The sequence below is a fragment of the Accipiter gentilis genome, chromosome 16 (genome assembly GCF_929443795.1).
Source record: "Accipiter gentilis chromosome 16, bAccGen1.1, whole genome shotgun sequence".
NCBI classification, from domain to species: domain Eukaryota; kingdom Metazoa; phylum Chordata; class Aves; order Accipitriformes; family Accipitridae; genus Astur; species Astur gentilis.
The window spans coordinates 25052021-25068005 of NC_064895.1; the positions used below are offsets into that span (position 1 = coordinate 25052021).

The 15985-nt window shown below is 42.7% G+C and overlaps 1 protein-coding gene across 4 annotated transcripts in view; it reads right to left on the bottom strand.

The window, feature by feature from the left end:
- The window catches only part of RUNX2 (RUNX family transcription factor 2), a 223182-nt gene that overhangs the window by 60974 nt on the left and 146223 nt on the right, over positions 1-15985 (bottom strand). For 2 of the 4 annotated variants that reach the window (XM_049819338.1, XM_049819340.1), the window contains one exon: positions 9484-10331. The exons of the other annotated variants lie outside the window; for them this stretch is intronic. In XM_049819338.1, the coding sequence (XP_049675295.1) occupies positions 9853-10331 (479 nt within the window). In that variant the 3' untranslated portion in view covers positions 9484-9852. Of the gene's footprint in view, positions 1-9483; positions 10332-15985 lie in introns of those variants that run through there. 4 annotated transcript variants of the gene reach the window in all.

Here is a 15985-nt window from a genome sequence, read left to right on the forward strand (position 1 = left end):
TTTCTCTATCACCTTCCATCCAATACCTATAAGCACATTACAAACATGAGTGATTTTACTGTGATTTCAAAGATCCTTGCCCAGAAGGAAATCCAGTTTCTGTGCTGAACATAAGGAAAAGATGATTGAAGGGGTAGTGTGAGGAGAGTAAGAGGCATCTCTCTTAATGCACAATGCAATACCTTATAAAACAACAATCCTGTCTCTATCTAGTAGTTTAAATTAATCTCTTCCAGACAAATAAAATAGACTAAGGAAAGAAAACAGGGCGGAGGAGAAAGTACAAAAAAAGATGGAACAAAGATGCCATTTTAAATCACTGGCCCCAACTCAGCATGTAACCATTTTCTATGGAAAGGAGCAATTCAAGCAAATTCCTCATCAACTGGTACTTTCTACAGCTCCACAAAAGCCAAAGGCTGTGGATTTTGCAGCTCTTTAAAGTATAGGGGGAAATCCCTGCCAGCGCTGCTCCAAATCCCTGAGCGGTGCAGGAATTGCCGCTCGACACGCGGCGACCGATCAGCGAAGGGACAGAAGCACAGACTGGATTTTCAGTCCCGACTTTGAGATCTAGCTGCCAAACGGCATTGCAAAGAAAGACCTCTGGAGATTTCTCATACTTTTTTTGGCTTATTCTCCTGGTGTATTCATCTTAACAGAAATCAGCTGTTCTCCTTCTCACTTATACAGCATTTGCAGAAGAGACTTTAGCATCTGGCCTGGCTATTATTAAAAGATGAGAACATCCTGCTCTGTCAGGAGAACACCACTATGGCAATAAAAGGACAAGGATCCTTTGCATCCAGGTTTCCCGAGATCAGTCTGGATTATTTGGGATTTTTTTCCCCTTCTTCCACCGCCTTTCCTGTCTATTTCCTGATATTTGCTAACCGGCCTTGCACACCCTGGAGCAGGGATAAAGATTGTGCTTTCCTGGGAGAAGCTCTCTCACAGCGTTTGGATGCAACAGCATCATTTTCAGCTCCTAAAGACTTCCAACTGCGGAAATGAAGAAGTAAACAAGCTGGGGGGCTGAAGGGCTGCTTTGGTGTTTAGGCTCTGACTTTATTTTTAATAGTGCTCTAAAGTCACAGCCTGGAGGAATACAAATGAAGGGGTGGAAAGGTGAGGTTGCTAAGCAGTGGTCTCCTATAGATGTGCAACAAGGTTTTAAACCATTACTGTACCCTGTGTGCCCAAACCCAGAGGCAGGCAAAAACCCAAGCCCAAACCCAAACCCAAGTCCAAGCCCAGAGGCTGGGGAAAAAGTCACAAATTGCACTTTGGGAGGTTTGGGGTGGACGTTAGGAGAGGCGCAGTGCCAGTATGCCCTCCTGAAGCCCCATCTCCACGCTTGGAAGATATCAAAACTTGCTGGACACAGCCCTGTTGAGCAGATCTGGTGGTGGTGGTCCTGCGTCCAGCCTCCCTTGGACCAGGAGACCCACGGACACCCCTTCCAACCAGCATTTCAGTGACCCTTCATTGATAACACCCACATTTACGGGTTGAAAAATGCTGGCGTGCAAAAATGCGGGGCTATTAATAGAGGGACTTCAGCTGATCTCTACTGGCGTAATCAGCATCTGAGTTTGGCCTCGCGGTGAACATTAATCACTGGCAAGTTGCTGCGGCGTATCGACTTTAACATGGGTTGTTTGCTTTTCTCTAAGTGTTGGGACATCCCGCAAGCTCCAGCTGCTCATCCCGAGCGAGCTGCCGGGAGGGAGCGGCCAAGGGCTGCCTCCGTGGATCGCAGCGATCTCTGCTTTTCTTCCTGCCCCACCGCAAATCCCGAGTAAATCTGTTGAGACAGCACAACTTGGCCCTAACTCTGCATTGTTTTTTGACCAGATCAGCAGTCTGGAAACTGGGTCAATTTTTCTAAACATGTGGTTTAGAAATGTGCTGTTTCAAAGGACACTATCCAATGGTGTGAGACCAAACATTGGATTTGTAGTAAAAAGAGCTAAACAACAACAACAACAACAAAAGTTCAAAGCTCTCTATAAACACTGAGTCCAGGGGACATGCTGACAAAGTAGAGAAACAGTAAATTCCCTGTTCTATAGTTAGGGAAACTGAGGCATAAAAAGAGGAGTCCAAAGCTGCCTGGAGAATCACAGACAATGCTGAAATTTCCCAGCTACAAAACAAAAGCTAATTTGTCTCATCTTTACAAGTTCTTAGAAATATAACTATAGGCATTTTATTTTATTCTCTCACCCGAACTGCAGTATGGAAATTCAGGTCCACTTGTTATTTAAGTAACACAGTCAACATTAGGAAAGTAGAGAACTTCAATTTTAAGTTATGTCGTAGCTCCCAAGTAACTTTGTTTGCACTGCATCAGATCACCAGATGCTTTTGGAAGTTTAGGCTTTGTTCTCTTTGTATCTCACAGCCCTAACTGTTACTGGGGCCAACAGCTTCCTACTCCCAGAGGGGTGGGAATCGGGAGATGCCGATGTCCCCCCCCTCCAAGGCCACGTAAGTATCACAAAGAGACCCCATGGGAACAGCTCCATACATCTCAGACTGATATTGCACCAGTAGACCTACAGGGAAAAGATTATAATTACAGAAGGCCAAAGACAGTCTTTTCAATGCTAAATATATATTTTTTTGTTTTAAGCTCATGCTAAAACTTTTCTTCAAGATGTCGAGTAGAAATGCTCAACCTGCTCCCAGTTATTTTATGTACCACAGTCATCCCCATCACCTATCCAAAGATTATGGGTTTCTAGAGGATTTGCTTATAATTTTAAACCATCCAACAAATATTTCTGGTGAATAATGCTCTTGGGTTGTTCTCTGCAAGCGTTCAGCCCAGTGGTGAGCGCCTGAGCTGCAAAGCTGGTCACCCACACAGCACTGTGACGTCTTCTACCCAAATATATGATCTAGCGTGACCCCCTCCAGTGCTGCAGAGCACTGCTGTGACTTACGCAGAGCATTGGCCATCCACGAGCGGTCGCCCAGGGGAGGGATTTCACCCCAAAATACCAATTCATTTCCTTCGACCACGCAGAAGGTAACTAGACGGTACATGTCAATCCTTGGATATATAACTGAGGTTATTTCCTCTTTTTCCCCAGCAGACAGCTTGATGAATTTTTTTATTTGGTGCCAGCACAGGGCATAGTGCTGAACCATAAAGTCAGACCCTGCTCTTTCTCTTTACCACCTCTCCCCAAGAGCTTGTTTTAGGCACAAAAAAGGCTGATTTAGGCCTGTGGCTGCTAGCATGCGGCTGCTCCGAGCCCCTCCGGTGTTGCTCACAACCACAGGAAATTAAAAAGTTAAACCCAAGGCCAACAGGGAGAGGCAGCGCACGATGCTGCCCACCGTCTGCACGCTGTGTGGGACCAGTAAAAGCTGACTCGAGCGATCCAGCGTTAACGTTCAACCTTCGCAACCCAAAAGCAAGAAGCTATTTACTGACACCAAAAGATGGGGAAAACAACGGTCACCAAGCCTTGCAGGAAGCATCTTGAAATCTTATCTCCTAAAAATACTTGGACTTCGATCCCCCCCCCACCGCTCCACATGTCTTCGTATCGGCCAGTCCTCCACGCTGACCAGTGGTGGTCATTTTGCCTCAGGAGTGGCTGGTTTCTGGCTAAGGCAAGAGAACGAGAGTCACCTTCTCAAGCTGCAAAAGGGGAAATTAATCAAAAAGTCAAAAGCAACACCCCCAGCATGATGTACGGTGGAAATTGCTGTGCTGGCTCAGAGTGATGGTTTGGCTATTCCAACCCTGTGCTGGCCATGTCTGCCATAGATATCCCAGAGAAACATGCCAGAAACCAACAAAAGATAGAGGGATCGCTGTAACTCCTCACTAACCTGCCTATGTAAGAACATTATCCTGCCAAACCTCTTTACTCAGATTGGTTTTACACTGAATATGTGTTACCCGCACAGTCATACAAGCAGTTTTTAGCTTAGACAACAACCTGTAGCAGATTGCTCCTAGTCTGACTCACAGAACCATGGGATAATTTGGAGGGGACCGTGGGAGGTCTCCAGCCCAACTTTCTGCTGAAGCAGCCTCAGCTCCAGGGTCAGACCAGGTTGCTCCATGCTTTACCCAGCTGGGTCCAGTAAACCTCCAAGAACAGAGGTGGCACAACGTCTCTAGGCCCCTGTTCCACCACTCGACCATACAAAATGGTGAAAAATTGTTTATTTCCCTTTATGAGCATCTGGATTAAGTGACCATGAAAGCAAGAATATAATGAGAGTCTGTGTTCTGACTAGCTGAGATGGGTTAACCTGTGTACCAGAGGGCAGCAGAAATTCTTAGCACTAATGTTTGTAGCGTAAGTCCCCCCAAAACAATTTATATAGCAATTACACCACAGAGCATTGATTGGGTTGCTTGGTTCCTCACTCTTGGCTACAGCTTCCCTAAAATCAGGACTCAGATTATGGGCTGGAATGAAAGCACCCCTGAAAACCCCCAAACGTTATCTCAGTCTTCAACCACCGCGCAAGAAATGTGTAGGTCCATGGTAAAGCCAACAGAGCTCACAACATCAGTATTAGTGACATTTAAACTTCAGAGTTAAATGTTTCTTGAAATGATGAGGCATGAGAACTTCATGCCTCTCCATGCTACTGCTTCTCTTTTGCAGACTCAAGAAATAGCTAAAAAGGGTAAGAACTTACTATGAAACCAGGCACAAGCTTGCAAACAACTCCTGTCCTCCTGTCTCCTCCTGCAGCCAGCCTTGGGTGAACTTAACCTCACCTTCATTAGCTGCATCTCCTCCTACCCCTAACACTAGGCTGGAGGAAAAATAGCCTCCTCCCCCAGTCTCCTCCCTATCCATACATCTTTTGCTGCTTGGAAACTATTCTTGCCTTAGGCCATGCAAATCACAAGATTATCTGTAACTGCATTCCTCAGGTCTGACCAGGAAGAGGTGGAGATAGCGCAACCCCCATCCTGGAAAAGCGCCATAAACCCCAATCCCTCCCCCCTGGTTTGGAAATCTATCCCGGCTTTTCCTATAGGTCAAGCTCTGCCTACCAGCACCGTAGCATCAGAATGTCCCAACTAATGTCAGTTGTTAGGTTTCAGAGTTAATGATCTAGCAAGATGAATGGAGCGGTTTGCACTCCTCTAAGAAACACAGGTTTTGATAGTTTGCAGACTCAGGAAAAGAAGCAACATTTAAAATCAGATTTAGAAGGTGTCCTTTACCAGCCATAGGCCTGGAAACTTGCTTTTTATATATAATTGAAAACTTAAGTGCTGCAGAAATTGATGGGGCCACCACGGAAGGGCCGGTACTGTGTTCTACCATGTACTTACTTAACCCTGCCTGGTGCTAAGAGGAGACAACGGAAGAAAAAGAAGCATGGAAGAACATTAACAAAAAAAAGCCATTTTATTGAAAATGAAATTCAAACTTCAAATTATTATTACAATCATGAGAAAATGCCAAACAATTCAATTTACAGTTGCAACATACAATACAAATAGTCCCTTTGAAGTTGAAGTAAACTGATCCACAATCATCGTCTGTGGCATAAAGCAGAGTGTGTTTGTACAATATGTGCATGAAAAGCAAATCTCGGGTGACAGCTTTTGAAAAAATAAAAAATTAAAGCTTGTATTTACACAAAATGCTACAAATATTTTTGTTCCAGCGGAAATTCAAGACTGGTAAAGCATATTTAACAACAACAACAACAAAAAATTGGAATGTCACTCATATTACCTAAAACAAAAGTTACTGTAAAAGTATGGTTTTGGCTGATATACTTAAAAGTACTGCATTAAAAAAAAAAAAAAAAAAGCAAAGAGTTATCTGTAAACATGGAAGTAAACAAACATCTAAAAAAGTTCTCAGAAAATGTTAAAATGAAATGCATTCTATTTAAAAACAACAAGAAATTCAGGGGGTTCGGAGAATGGGGCTTCTTTGAGCTCATGGCTGATCCAGGTTTTAATTATTGCTTTTGCTCATGGCTTGTTGGCCGCATGCAGCCCGGCGCGGGGCTGAGCTTTGCTTTGCTAAGTGTGAAAGTGCAAAATTTTCCCCACTCGAGATGGTACCTGTGGAAACCGGTAAATCTTTGCTCGGGGGACTGCTGGCAAAAAAATTCAATGCTAAGAAATACACAGCAGCTGGTCTTTTAAAAGAAACGATAAACGCCACATGAATGGTGCTGTGAGTTAAATAATTTGCTTTACTCATCCGTCCCGACCCACTGACCCCGATCTGGTTACCCTTAGGAGGAGGGAGAGGAGGATTTAATCCTCCGCTCGGCAAAAGGGACATCGTGCCTGTTGTGCTGGAAGTAAATCTTTGGTAGGATAAGAGAGCTGGAAAGTAAAAAAAGGCCATTTTTTAATCTTTAAATCTATGAACGGTGCCAAAGATTGCCACTCACCGAAGGGAAGGGCTGTCGTACCTTTGAGAAAACTTTCTGTCAATGCTAAGCACCTCGCAAAACATCAAATCATCTGATAGGATTTACTACATAGCGTCGGTTGGGGTTCTTTTTGGTCTGAAATCCTGATTCAAGAGCATTTCCAAGTGAACTTGAAAGCATTTTCCAAAAGCTTTGATGAGCATCTCTGCCTCAGCCTGCACAACTCCCTCCGTGACCGGCCTGACGTACCGGGAGAGATTTTCCAAAGGCACCAGGAAGGTTCAGGAGCACGGGGGTCTATGAAAAGTCAAGGCGCTGGTGCTCCTCCGTCCGTAGGTACTTGGAAAATCCTTTCCTTCCTACCTCAAGCAGTCAGAGCCAGACGGCTGCCCGCACGGCCAGGGAAGCCGAGGGCACGGATCGGATACGCGCTTCTCGACCGGGAGGAGAAAACGTTTTCAATGTCTGTCCCTAATGGTCCAGTTGAAAAACCACGGGGACACAAACAGAATCCTGTCGGTACTGAGCAAAACAAAAGTCTGGTCCGTGCTGGATTTATCCAGAAACAAAAACCAAGTGCTTGAATTTTACAACAAAGTCTTAAAAAAAAAAAAAAAAAAAAAAAAATCTGGGTTGCTGCCTGCAGCCACTCTTAACAACATTTCAACACAAAAGCACCCTAAAAATTACTTAATATGCATACAGTAAACCTTAAAAAGCCCTTCTCAGCAATAACAAATAATGTACAAATATAGTACCTTTTATTAAATAGGAAACAGCTTGCACTGGCAGTACATCTTTTTCTCTTGCTTACTAAACAAAAAACAAAACTGAAATGTGTAACCAGACACTGGCTTTTTAAGTGCTGCTGAGACTAACAAACGTATTTTACAGTTACAAATAAATGGACAGTGGTATGCTTCAAGCTACCACAAACCAACAATAAATAGAATCAATTACAGCTTCCATCTTTGAAGGAAAACTAAGTATTAGAAGAAAAAAAAAAGTGTCTTACTTATACTTTAAGCATACTTGGTATACAACCTTTAGAAGGCAAAGACTTTATTAAAATTTTTTTTTTTTTTAAGAGCACGTCATCACGCAAATCGGAGGGTCGTACCATGCTAATGTCAACTCATTCAACAGCTTCGCTGTTAACGAGCAGCGACGGTGTTTTCCGGCTCTGTATGGCTATGCCCACCGTTGATTTATCGCAATACTTTGGAGGTAGCCAAAGTACAGCCAAGGAGCGGCGCGGTGGCCAACAGCTGCCCCGCGGAGGCGATGGCTGAGGCTGGGGAAGGAGGGAATCCCGGCAAACCCCATCGGCAAAATCCCGCTAAACCAGGCTTAACGTCACTGGCTTGAGCAGAGCGTGGGGAGAGCCCTTCAGCTCCCACCGCAGCTGGCCGATGCCACGTCGCCTCCCTGTTTGCTGGGCAAAATTTGGGGCCCTTGGCCGGAGAGGTTGGCGGCAGACAGGTTGGGTTGGGGTTTTGGGTGGGATTTGCTCTCCCTGTATCGTGCCTGGGAGCCCCAGGGTGGCTTTTAAGGTGACTTTTTTTTTATCTTCAGAGTTTGCAGAGGTGGGTATTGCTGCCCTCGTGCTTGTCTCTCTAACGCGGCAACAGCCACATCAGCTTCAAAGTCAACACAGCATCCTTACGGCTCCAGCATTTAATGCTAACGGGTGGTGATGCGCTACCAGGCAGTTTCTGTCTCAAGTTTTGAACCTTTTTATTCTATCGAGTGGGCTGATATTGCAAGGGAAGGGGACAAAGTGTCACCAATTCTCCCTTAATCCCATTTCTGAGATATTTAACAATTCGTTAATTTGTAAAGCACGGGCTTTGAAACAGTTTTGAATTTTCTTTGGGGGGAAAAAAAACCCTGTCGAAATTCAAATCATGCTGTTAAAAAAGAACCTTTTAATATGAATATTTTCAAATTTTGAAGTTCTGAGAAAAATCCTGGGAGAAGAAGAAATTAGGGGAAGGGTGGAAAATATTTCATCCTTCCTACCATTTTTCCAGTGTCTCCACAACTACTGATTAAAAGGCAAGACTGTGTTGAAGGCAACCAGACAGCTAATAAAAATATTTTAAACACAATATTTCCTTCATAAGTTATATAAAAAGATCCTACATCCACAATCATTTGATGTGGATGCATTTGGGTTGGGTTTGTCATTTTTAAGTCACATTGTAAACTGGTTCACACTGGAACTGCTTTTCAAAGTTGGGTAAAGGTTTGAGGTTTACACCATTGCAGAAATGTAATAAGTAAAAAAAAAAACAAAACAAAACAAAAACACTTTTAGAGACCGAAGTCAATATATCATTACATTAAGAAACGTTTAAAGGGTCCAAATGTCATTAAATAATTATAAATATTCTTTTAAAGTTATATGATGATTCATGTTAGCAAACAACCTCAAATTTTACACATTTATAATTTAAAAAAAAAAAAATAAAAAAGAACACAGCCGAACACAAATACTATGTATACCATTTTGGCTCTAGTAATATATAATGCCATTTTCATATTTTGCATAAGTAATAACATTTTGTTTTTTGTTTTTAAAGGTTTTGGTTGTTATTTTTGGTTTTTGGCTAATCAAAGGCAAAATGAACGGATACAAAAGCAAAAAGGAAACCCCAGGGTTGTCTAGCCTAACTTGAAGACTCGTTCTCTTTAAGTACCCAAAAACAAACCAAAAAAGCAATGAACACAGAGAAGTTCCAACCATTATCTGCAGCAAGGCTCGGACAGGGTTTTTTGGGACAGCTGTTTTCATCTGAATGTATCATGGCAAAATGGAAGCAACTCGATCTTTGCTTTCCTTTTTATGTGCACCAATACAAGCCAGTTGAATTGCACTACAGGTGTGAAGAGGGTCCCATACGTTGTATGATTGCAACTGTATCTGGAGTTCATGGTTAGGGTTTTTTTAATTAAAAAATAAAAGGGAATGCAGCCTTTGCCTTGCATCACCATGTTTCTCCTGATAGCTGGGGAGTCCGTTCTCTCCTCATTGGCAAAAGAACTCACTAGTTATTACAACACTCTAGAACAAAAAAAAAAAAACAAAACAAAACAAACAAAAAAAACAAAAAAAAAAAAAGAAAAAAGAAGGAGGGGGTGATTTTTTTTGTGTTTGTAAAAAGTACATTTTAAATATAAAACAAGGTAAAATGGTTCCAAGAAAAAAAAAAAAAATATGTGCTTTGATCCACATAATCTGAAACATGGGTTGTGGTGTGTTGGTAACTCTTGTGTTATTTATGGCCATTATCATCCCATCTACACAGTTGCACATATCGGTAAAATCTATATATTTTTTTTTAAAAAAAAAAAAACACAAAAAACAGGCACTTCGTAGTTAGTCGACCGTTTGTTTGGTTTGTTTGGTTTTTTTTTTTTTGGCTCGCGGAGGTCAGGCCGGCTACGGAAGAAATCTCAGTACGGCCTCCAAACGGACTCATCCATTCTGCCACTAGAATTCAAGACGGTTGGGGAGCTGCTGTGGCTGCCATCCGCCTCCACACCGTCACTCTGGTTGGGCAAGTTAGGGTTTAACAGCGTGCTGCCGTTGGACGTGGTGGTGCACGGAGGAAGCATCCTGGAGGGGGAGCGGTCCCCTCCCGGCACCATGGGGAACTGGTATGATCCTGACGAAGTGCCATAGTAGAGATATGGAGTGCTGCTGGTCTGGAAAGGTCCACTTTGGTTTTGGGAAGAGCCGGGGTAGGGTGGTGGTAGGTAGGTGTGGTAGTGAGTGGTTGCGGACATACCCAGTGACATGCCTGAGGTGACTGGCGGTGTATAGGTAAAGGTGGCTGGATAGTGCATTCGTGGGTTGGAGAAGCGGCTCTCAGTGAGGGATGAAATGCTTGTGAACTGCCTGGGATCTGAAAATGGGCCCAGCTCTGAAGCACCTAAAAAATTATAACAAAAGACGGGGGAAGAGAATTCTGTAAATACCATGTTTTTGTATCACGTGATGAAAGAATTTTATTTTGCTAAGAAAACCCACTTCTTTTGGCCCCCAAGAGAACAGCAGATCATATCAAATAATACATTGCAAGGAACAGAGTCATACACCTGTCTTCTACAAGCGCTGGGCCAAACTCATCCCTGGTCTAACTCCACCGATGCCAATGGAGGGAGCAGCATTGCCAACCTGAAGCGTTCAAAGGTCACAAGTCAGGCCGGGAAAAAAAAACCAAACAAAAAAATCTCAAAAATCAGGAGATTGCAAAAGAGCCAAAAAGAGAAAGCTGGATTTGGAGTTGATTTGCCTTCTGGTTTCTGAGCTTTGAGGGTTACGTGCCTCTGGGTTTTTGCTACAGCCTCTTGAGAAACTCAGGTCTGGTTGCACACGAAAGCTGAGATTCCCACCTCAGCACACACCGTCGGGAGCTGAGGTTTCGAGACAAGCAGAAATTACCGTGCAACTTGTAATAAAACTACAAGAGTTGGCAACACCGAGTTAGTTGCACCACTGACACCAGGGGAGTTACACCGGGGGTGACTAAGCCCCACTTCTTGCTTTAAATCAATTATTAGGCGAGAATCTGCTCAGCTACTTCCTATGGCTGAAAAATATTCTTTGTTGCATCTGAAGGATGGGCAAGGCCACTAAGCTGATAGCGGAGATGCAAATTTTACTTTTCAGTGCAGCCGATGGAAAATTACAAGCCCAACACTCTTCCTGCCATTGAAAAAAGTTGTTTTCATATGTAGTCTGTGCAGTCTGGTTGAAAAAAAAGACCACACAGTTTATGGCTACTGTGAACGTCTGGATGGTAACACTGTGAATTGGAGTCTAACGCAAAACAGGGATGGGTAAACTCATTTTGCCTAATTTCTAATCCCACATCAAACACCCAAAGTTTCAGAGCAGAACTGGAAAGCAAACGTTAGTAGCTTGGTGATCTGCTTAGGAGACTGTGGGATGGACAGAAGCAGAAGAAAAAAAGATGGTGAAAGCTTGCGTTGAGAGCCAGAAGAGTGCAAAACAAAAAGGGTGTGGGAAAAGGGACGGGGGAAAGAGAAAAAGCCTAATGAAGAAGTACAGCGCAAGAGGGAGGGAAATGCATTGGCCAGTACGCAGTAGATACATATATACATTTTTAGTCGCAAAGAGCGGGGTATAAATAAAGGGGAAAAATAATGAAAACAAAGGGCTTTCCCTGTGCTTCCCAGCTGACACCTCTACAGCTTTACCGTCCTCTAGATCCAAGGGTTCACCCATCTCTTTGCCAATCTACCGAATCTGACTTACCTAAAAGGAAAATATGGCATCTTCTAGATGCCAAACTGACATGTTAAACACCGAAACACCCTGTATATCCTCAATTTAAGATGCAGCGATGCCTTTCCTTGCAGATAAGCTTCGGATCTGACCTGCCGACACTGCTGCGTAGAAGGTCCCTCCAGTCCTGCCCTTGGCCTCCTATAGCACCCACGGCGGTGGTTGCTACTGTAAGCCAAAGACTCAGCAGACCCTGCCACCTTGTGTGGCACATTTTGTGATTTAGATCACTATTCTCTCCTGTTCTACCAGCTCATTTAACCCACGCCTTCAATGATATCTAAAAGCAGCAGGGGGGAAAAGCTCAGGCACAGCTTGGGTTCAGGCTGGAGACCTGGGCCACAGCCAGCCAAGAGTCTAAATCGTGCAGACTGAAACCTGGGGATTATAACCCACCGTCTCAAAAGATATTGAGTACAGAACTTCAAATGGGCAGTAAAAGCCCATTTTTAACTCTGATGACAATGTGATTACTATTATCTTTATCTGGAACTGAATCAGTGACCTACGGGTGAATGGGTCTGTCTCCATCATCAACCCCTCCAACCACAGCCCCATGGAATGTAATATAACTTGTACCTTTACAGCAAACACTCTACTACTTGATGCAACTTCTCTCGTTCCCAACTGCAAACAATAGCCAGAGGCCATACCACCCAGATTCAAAGCTGTAATTTTGGAACACTATCCTTTATATTGTGAACAGGTCTGATACGTATCTGGAAATATAAGGTTAGAACATAATTTCCCCAGCTGCTCAAAATACTGAGTTTCAATCTGCTACTGCTTATACTCCTTTTTTTTTTCTTTTATTGTTATTGCAGCTCTCCCAACATGAACAGAGTTGCTCTTAGTTTACCCTGATAGAAGCTAAACAAGACTTTTATAATCAAAGGTAGAATTGGTATGCGTGTAAGGGTGTAGAAGAACATCGGCATTTTTGGTTCCTTTGCAACCAGTACTTTTTTTTTTTCTTAATAACACAAACTATCCACACAGTCTTACACACTAAAAGGCAGTCTCCCTTTCAGTGCTAGATCCAAATATTATCTGTATGGGTGCTGCCAAGGGATCATGTATGTGTCGAATGACTGGGAATGTGCACACCACACGTAGGCATTTCTAATGTGGGGCTGCAGACCTCCTTACATGCCCTAGTAAATCCACACTTGTTTGGTTTTACTGTTGCTTGTAAAGCACAATCCTATTTACCCAAAGGCCAAATAACCATAACCCTTTCTTATCTCACTCATGGCTGTGTCTGCATGGCTCCTGCACACTCACTTCTTTTGCCCCAATGCTTTTTGCTGTCTCCATAACTCCCTGCACTAGGCTGCAATTTGTTCCTAGCCTTATGTATCTCCATTGTGTAAAGATATTTCTGGAGACCAGAAAAAGTTTTCTGTGATGCCTGTTCTGAAGTCTCCTTTCCGAAGGAGTCTAGAAACTTTTTAAAAAGTCACCTCTAAAACTCAGCTTCTTGCTGTCCTCACTGCTGTGCAATCTCACTGACGCGTTTTCACCCTCCTCCTCCTTTCTCTGTGCTACCTCCTTGTGTTAAGTTGATTTTGGTTCTAACTTGGAAACACCAGATGCATATTCATTTATATACATTTAGCTCTTTGCTGGACTGGGAAGATAAATAGCTCTTCTGGGTATGGCACCCATCTTTGTATATCTAGTTGCGCACAAATAGCGATGTCGATCAGCAATATAGTAACATGACAGTGCAAGTAAATAATATATTTATTCCTCTCCCCAGCAGGATTAAACATTTATGCTAATTTTTCTCCGTCAGAGCAAGAAAACAATTTGCATCTGTGAATTCCCACTCTCGTGATAGCTTGTATTAAATGGGTGAAGCGCAGATCCTCCGCCCTACATTGTGGCCGCAAGATTGCGAAACCACCCGTCGGTAAAGAGAGGAGACTTTATTTTCTGCTGCCAGAAAGAGAAACATGGCAAGAAGCACAGCAAGTGATCTTCTTTCCCTATACAGTCTGATCAGGTCACCAGGCTTGACAATACAAAAAATAAAAGTATATTTTTTTAAAAAAAACTTTACATCTGAAAGAGTCGAGGTTAAACCACTTTTAAATCTTCCAAGCTGATTCCTCCCTAACACAACCTGGCACTCAAGTTTTCTGAGAGCTATATGTTTAGAACAGAAAAGTGGTCATGTTAATATGCCAATATTTATGCTAACATCCTAGATTCAAGAATACGGCTTCAGTGTGTTTCATATTTAGAATAAGAACAATTAAAATTCCATGTGGTTTCACTTATTTTGATGCAGAAGCCTCATTAAAAACCCTAGACTTGGGCATTTGCCAGCAGCCGACTAAAATGGTTTTGCATTTGCGCTTAAAAACCAATTTTACCTGTTGCAGCTTTGCAGCTCTACTGTTTACAGCTGAATGCATACCGTGGTCATTTCTCTTTTTCAGTTTACAGATGCCAGCTAATGCCAGTTAATGCTCATTTCTCAATTAATAAGCTGTGCTTGTGGTTTGCAGAAAATAAGGCAACAAATTTCTGCCAGGTTTACAGCACTTTGGCCAATCGCTTCCAATTATTAAAGATCATAATGTACCGTGGATAGATTAACTCCTTGTGGGTATAGCAAGCTGATGTCTACTTTAAAGGGTTATAGGATAATTTTATAACTTACAAATATTGCAATTTGCTTTGTCGTTTTATGCCATAAGGTCACTACCAAAAAAAAGGTCCCCTTGGCTTATTGCATATGTCGGATAGGGAAATTTCTAGCACGTCAAGTCAATGCATAGTCACTGGATGCAAGAGAACAGCACGGTGCTGTATTCAAAAGTCACTGAATAGTCTGTCTCAAGGAAATTCAGCTACATATAGTTAAACATATTTACCAGTAGCTAAATGATTCACTTGTGTTTTGGCAAACTACAGTGTTAAGACATTTGCTGAAGCAGATACTAGGTTTTGTGGATTTTTGTTCAATAGTTAGTTCGGTTCAGGCTGGGACGCAGCACTACTTGATCTATTAAAACTGTTTTTTCCTTCTCTAACATCTACGTCTATGAATTATATGTGCAGCTTGGATTACTTACAGCTGATAATATCGCCTCGTATGAAGTATGCCACACACTTCACATGATGAGACGATTTTCAGTCTCTTACAGCTTTGCCAAACTTTAAATGTTCTGGCTGAAATTGTCCATGCTGGGCGTCTGTCTCAGGCTAAATTGTGATTTATGCATTTATTTGTTTTTAAAATTTCAGCTGAAACTCTTTTGCTGGGAAAAATATATTGTTTTACTAATCTTAAACTCTGAGGAGCAGTCCTTTGAAAAGCTGTACCAGTTCCACGCTTTGAAGTAAGGACTTGAACTTTGGAATAGGAGTGGCTTTTGTGTGAGAGACGTTGCCATGAAAATCCAGCCAAATATGAACAAATCATAAGCATTCTGCCTAAAAATGGGCAGAAGAGTCTGTGCCCCTACAAAGACACTTGTCCAGAGACTGAAATGAAATCCAGGAGTCCCAAGTCCCAGCACTTTTTCTGCAAATATCTCTGAAACACAGGGACACCCTTACCCATCCCTGCGCCAGTCCTGATCCGAGAATCGATCCACCAGTGGCTCCATTCACTGGAATGGCAGAAGCCTGCGTAAATGGAGCTAAATGATGGTTTACGTGGACATTTGTACGATATTGCAAAGAAAAATTTGGGAAGGTGGGGTTACTTGGGGGTTTGCTTTTTTTAGAAATCTGAGAAACTATAAACATAACTAGAGACAAACAAAAGGATGTTATTAAGGTTACCATGTGAAGAGTGAGCAAGTTAGGAAATACAGCATTCAAGTTACTTCTCCATATGCACTACAATACGGCATTCAATTACAGGAGAAGATGCTAGTCCTTTTACACGAGCCCTCCTGCAGGCAGCACACAAGCTGACCTCTTCTAGAGATACATCAGAGTTAAGGAATAGAGAAGACTGTTGTCTATATATCTTCCAAAGCCACTGCTGCAAGAAATCAGAAGGGTTGAAGTGAACAAGGTGAGGGAGACCCAATTATTTCCTGAGCAAACTAGATTTTATATGTGTTTCTGCCACACGGTTTCTACGTGACTCAGTTGAAATCTCTCCAAATCATATTTTCACTTCTCTCATTTTCTGTGCCCAGCAAAGACGTTGGCTTCTGATTTGCACGCATGCTAAATATTCATAGGTGCAGCTGAAGCCAACAGGATCATAGGTCTGAACATAAGGCTAAAGACAGAAAAAAAAATCAT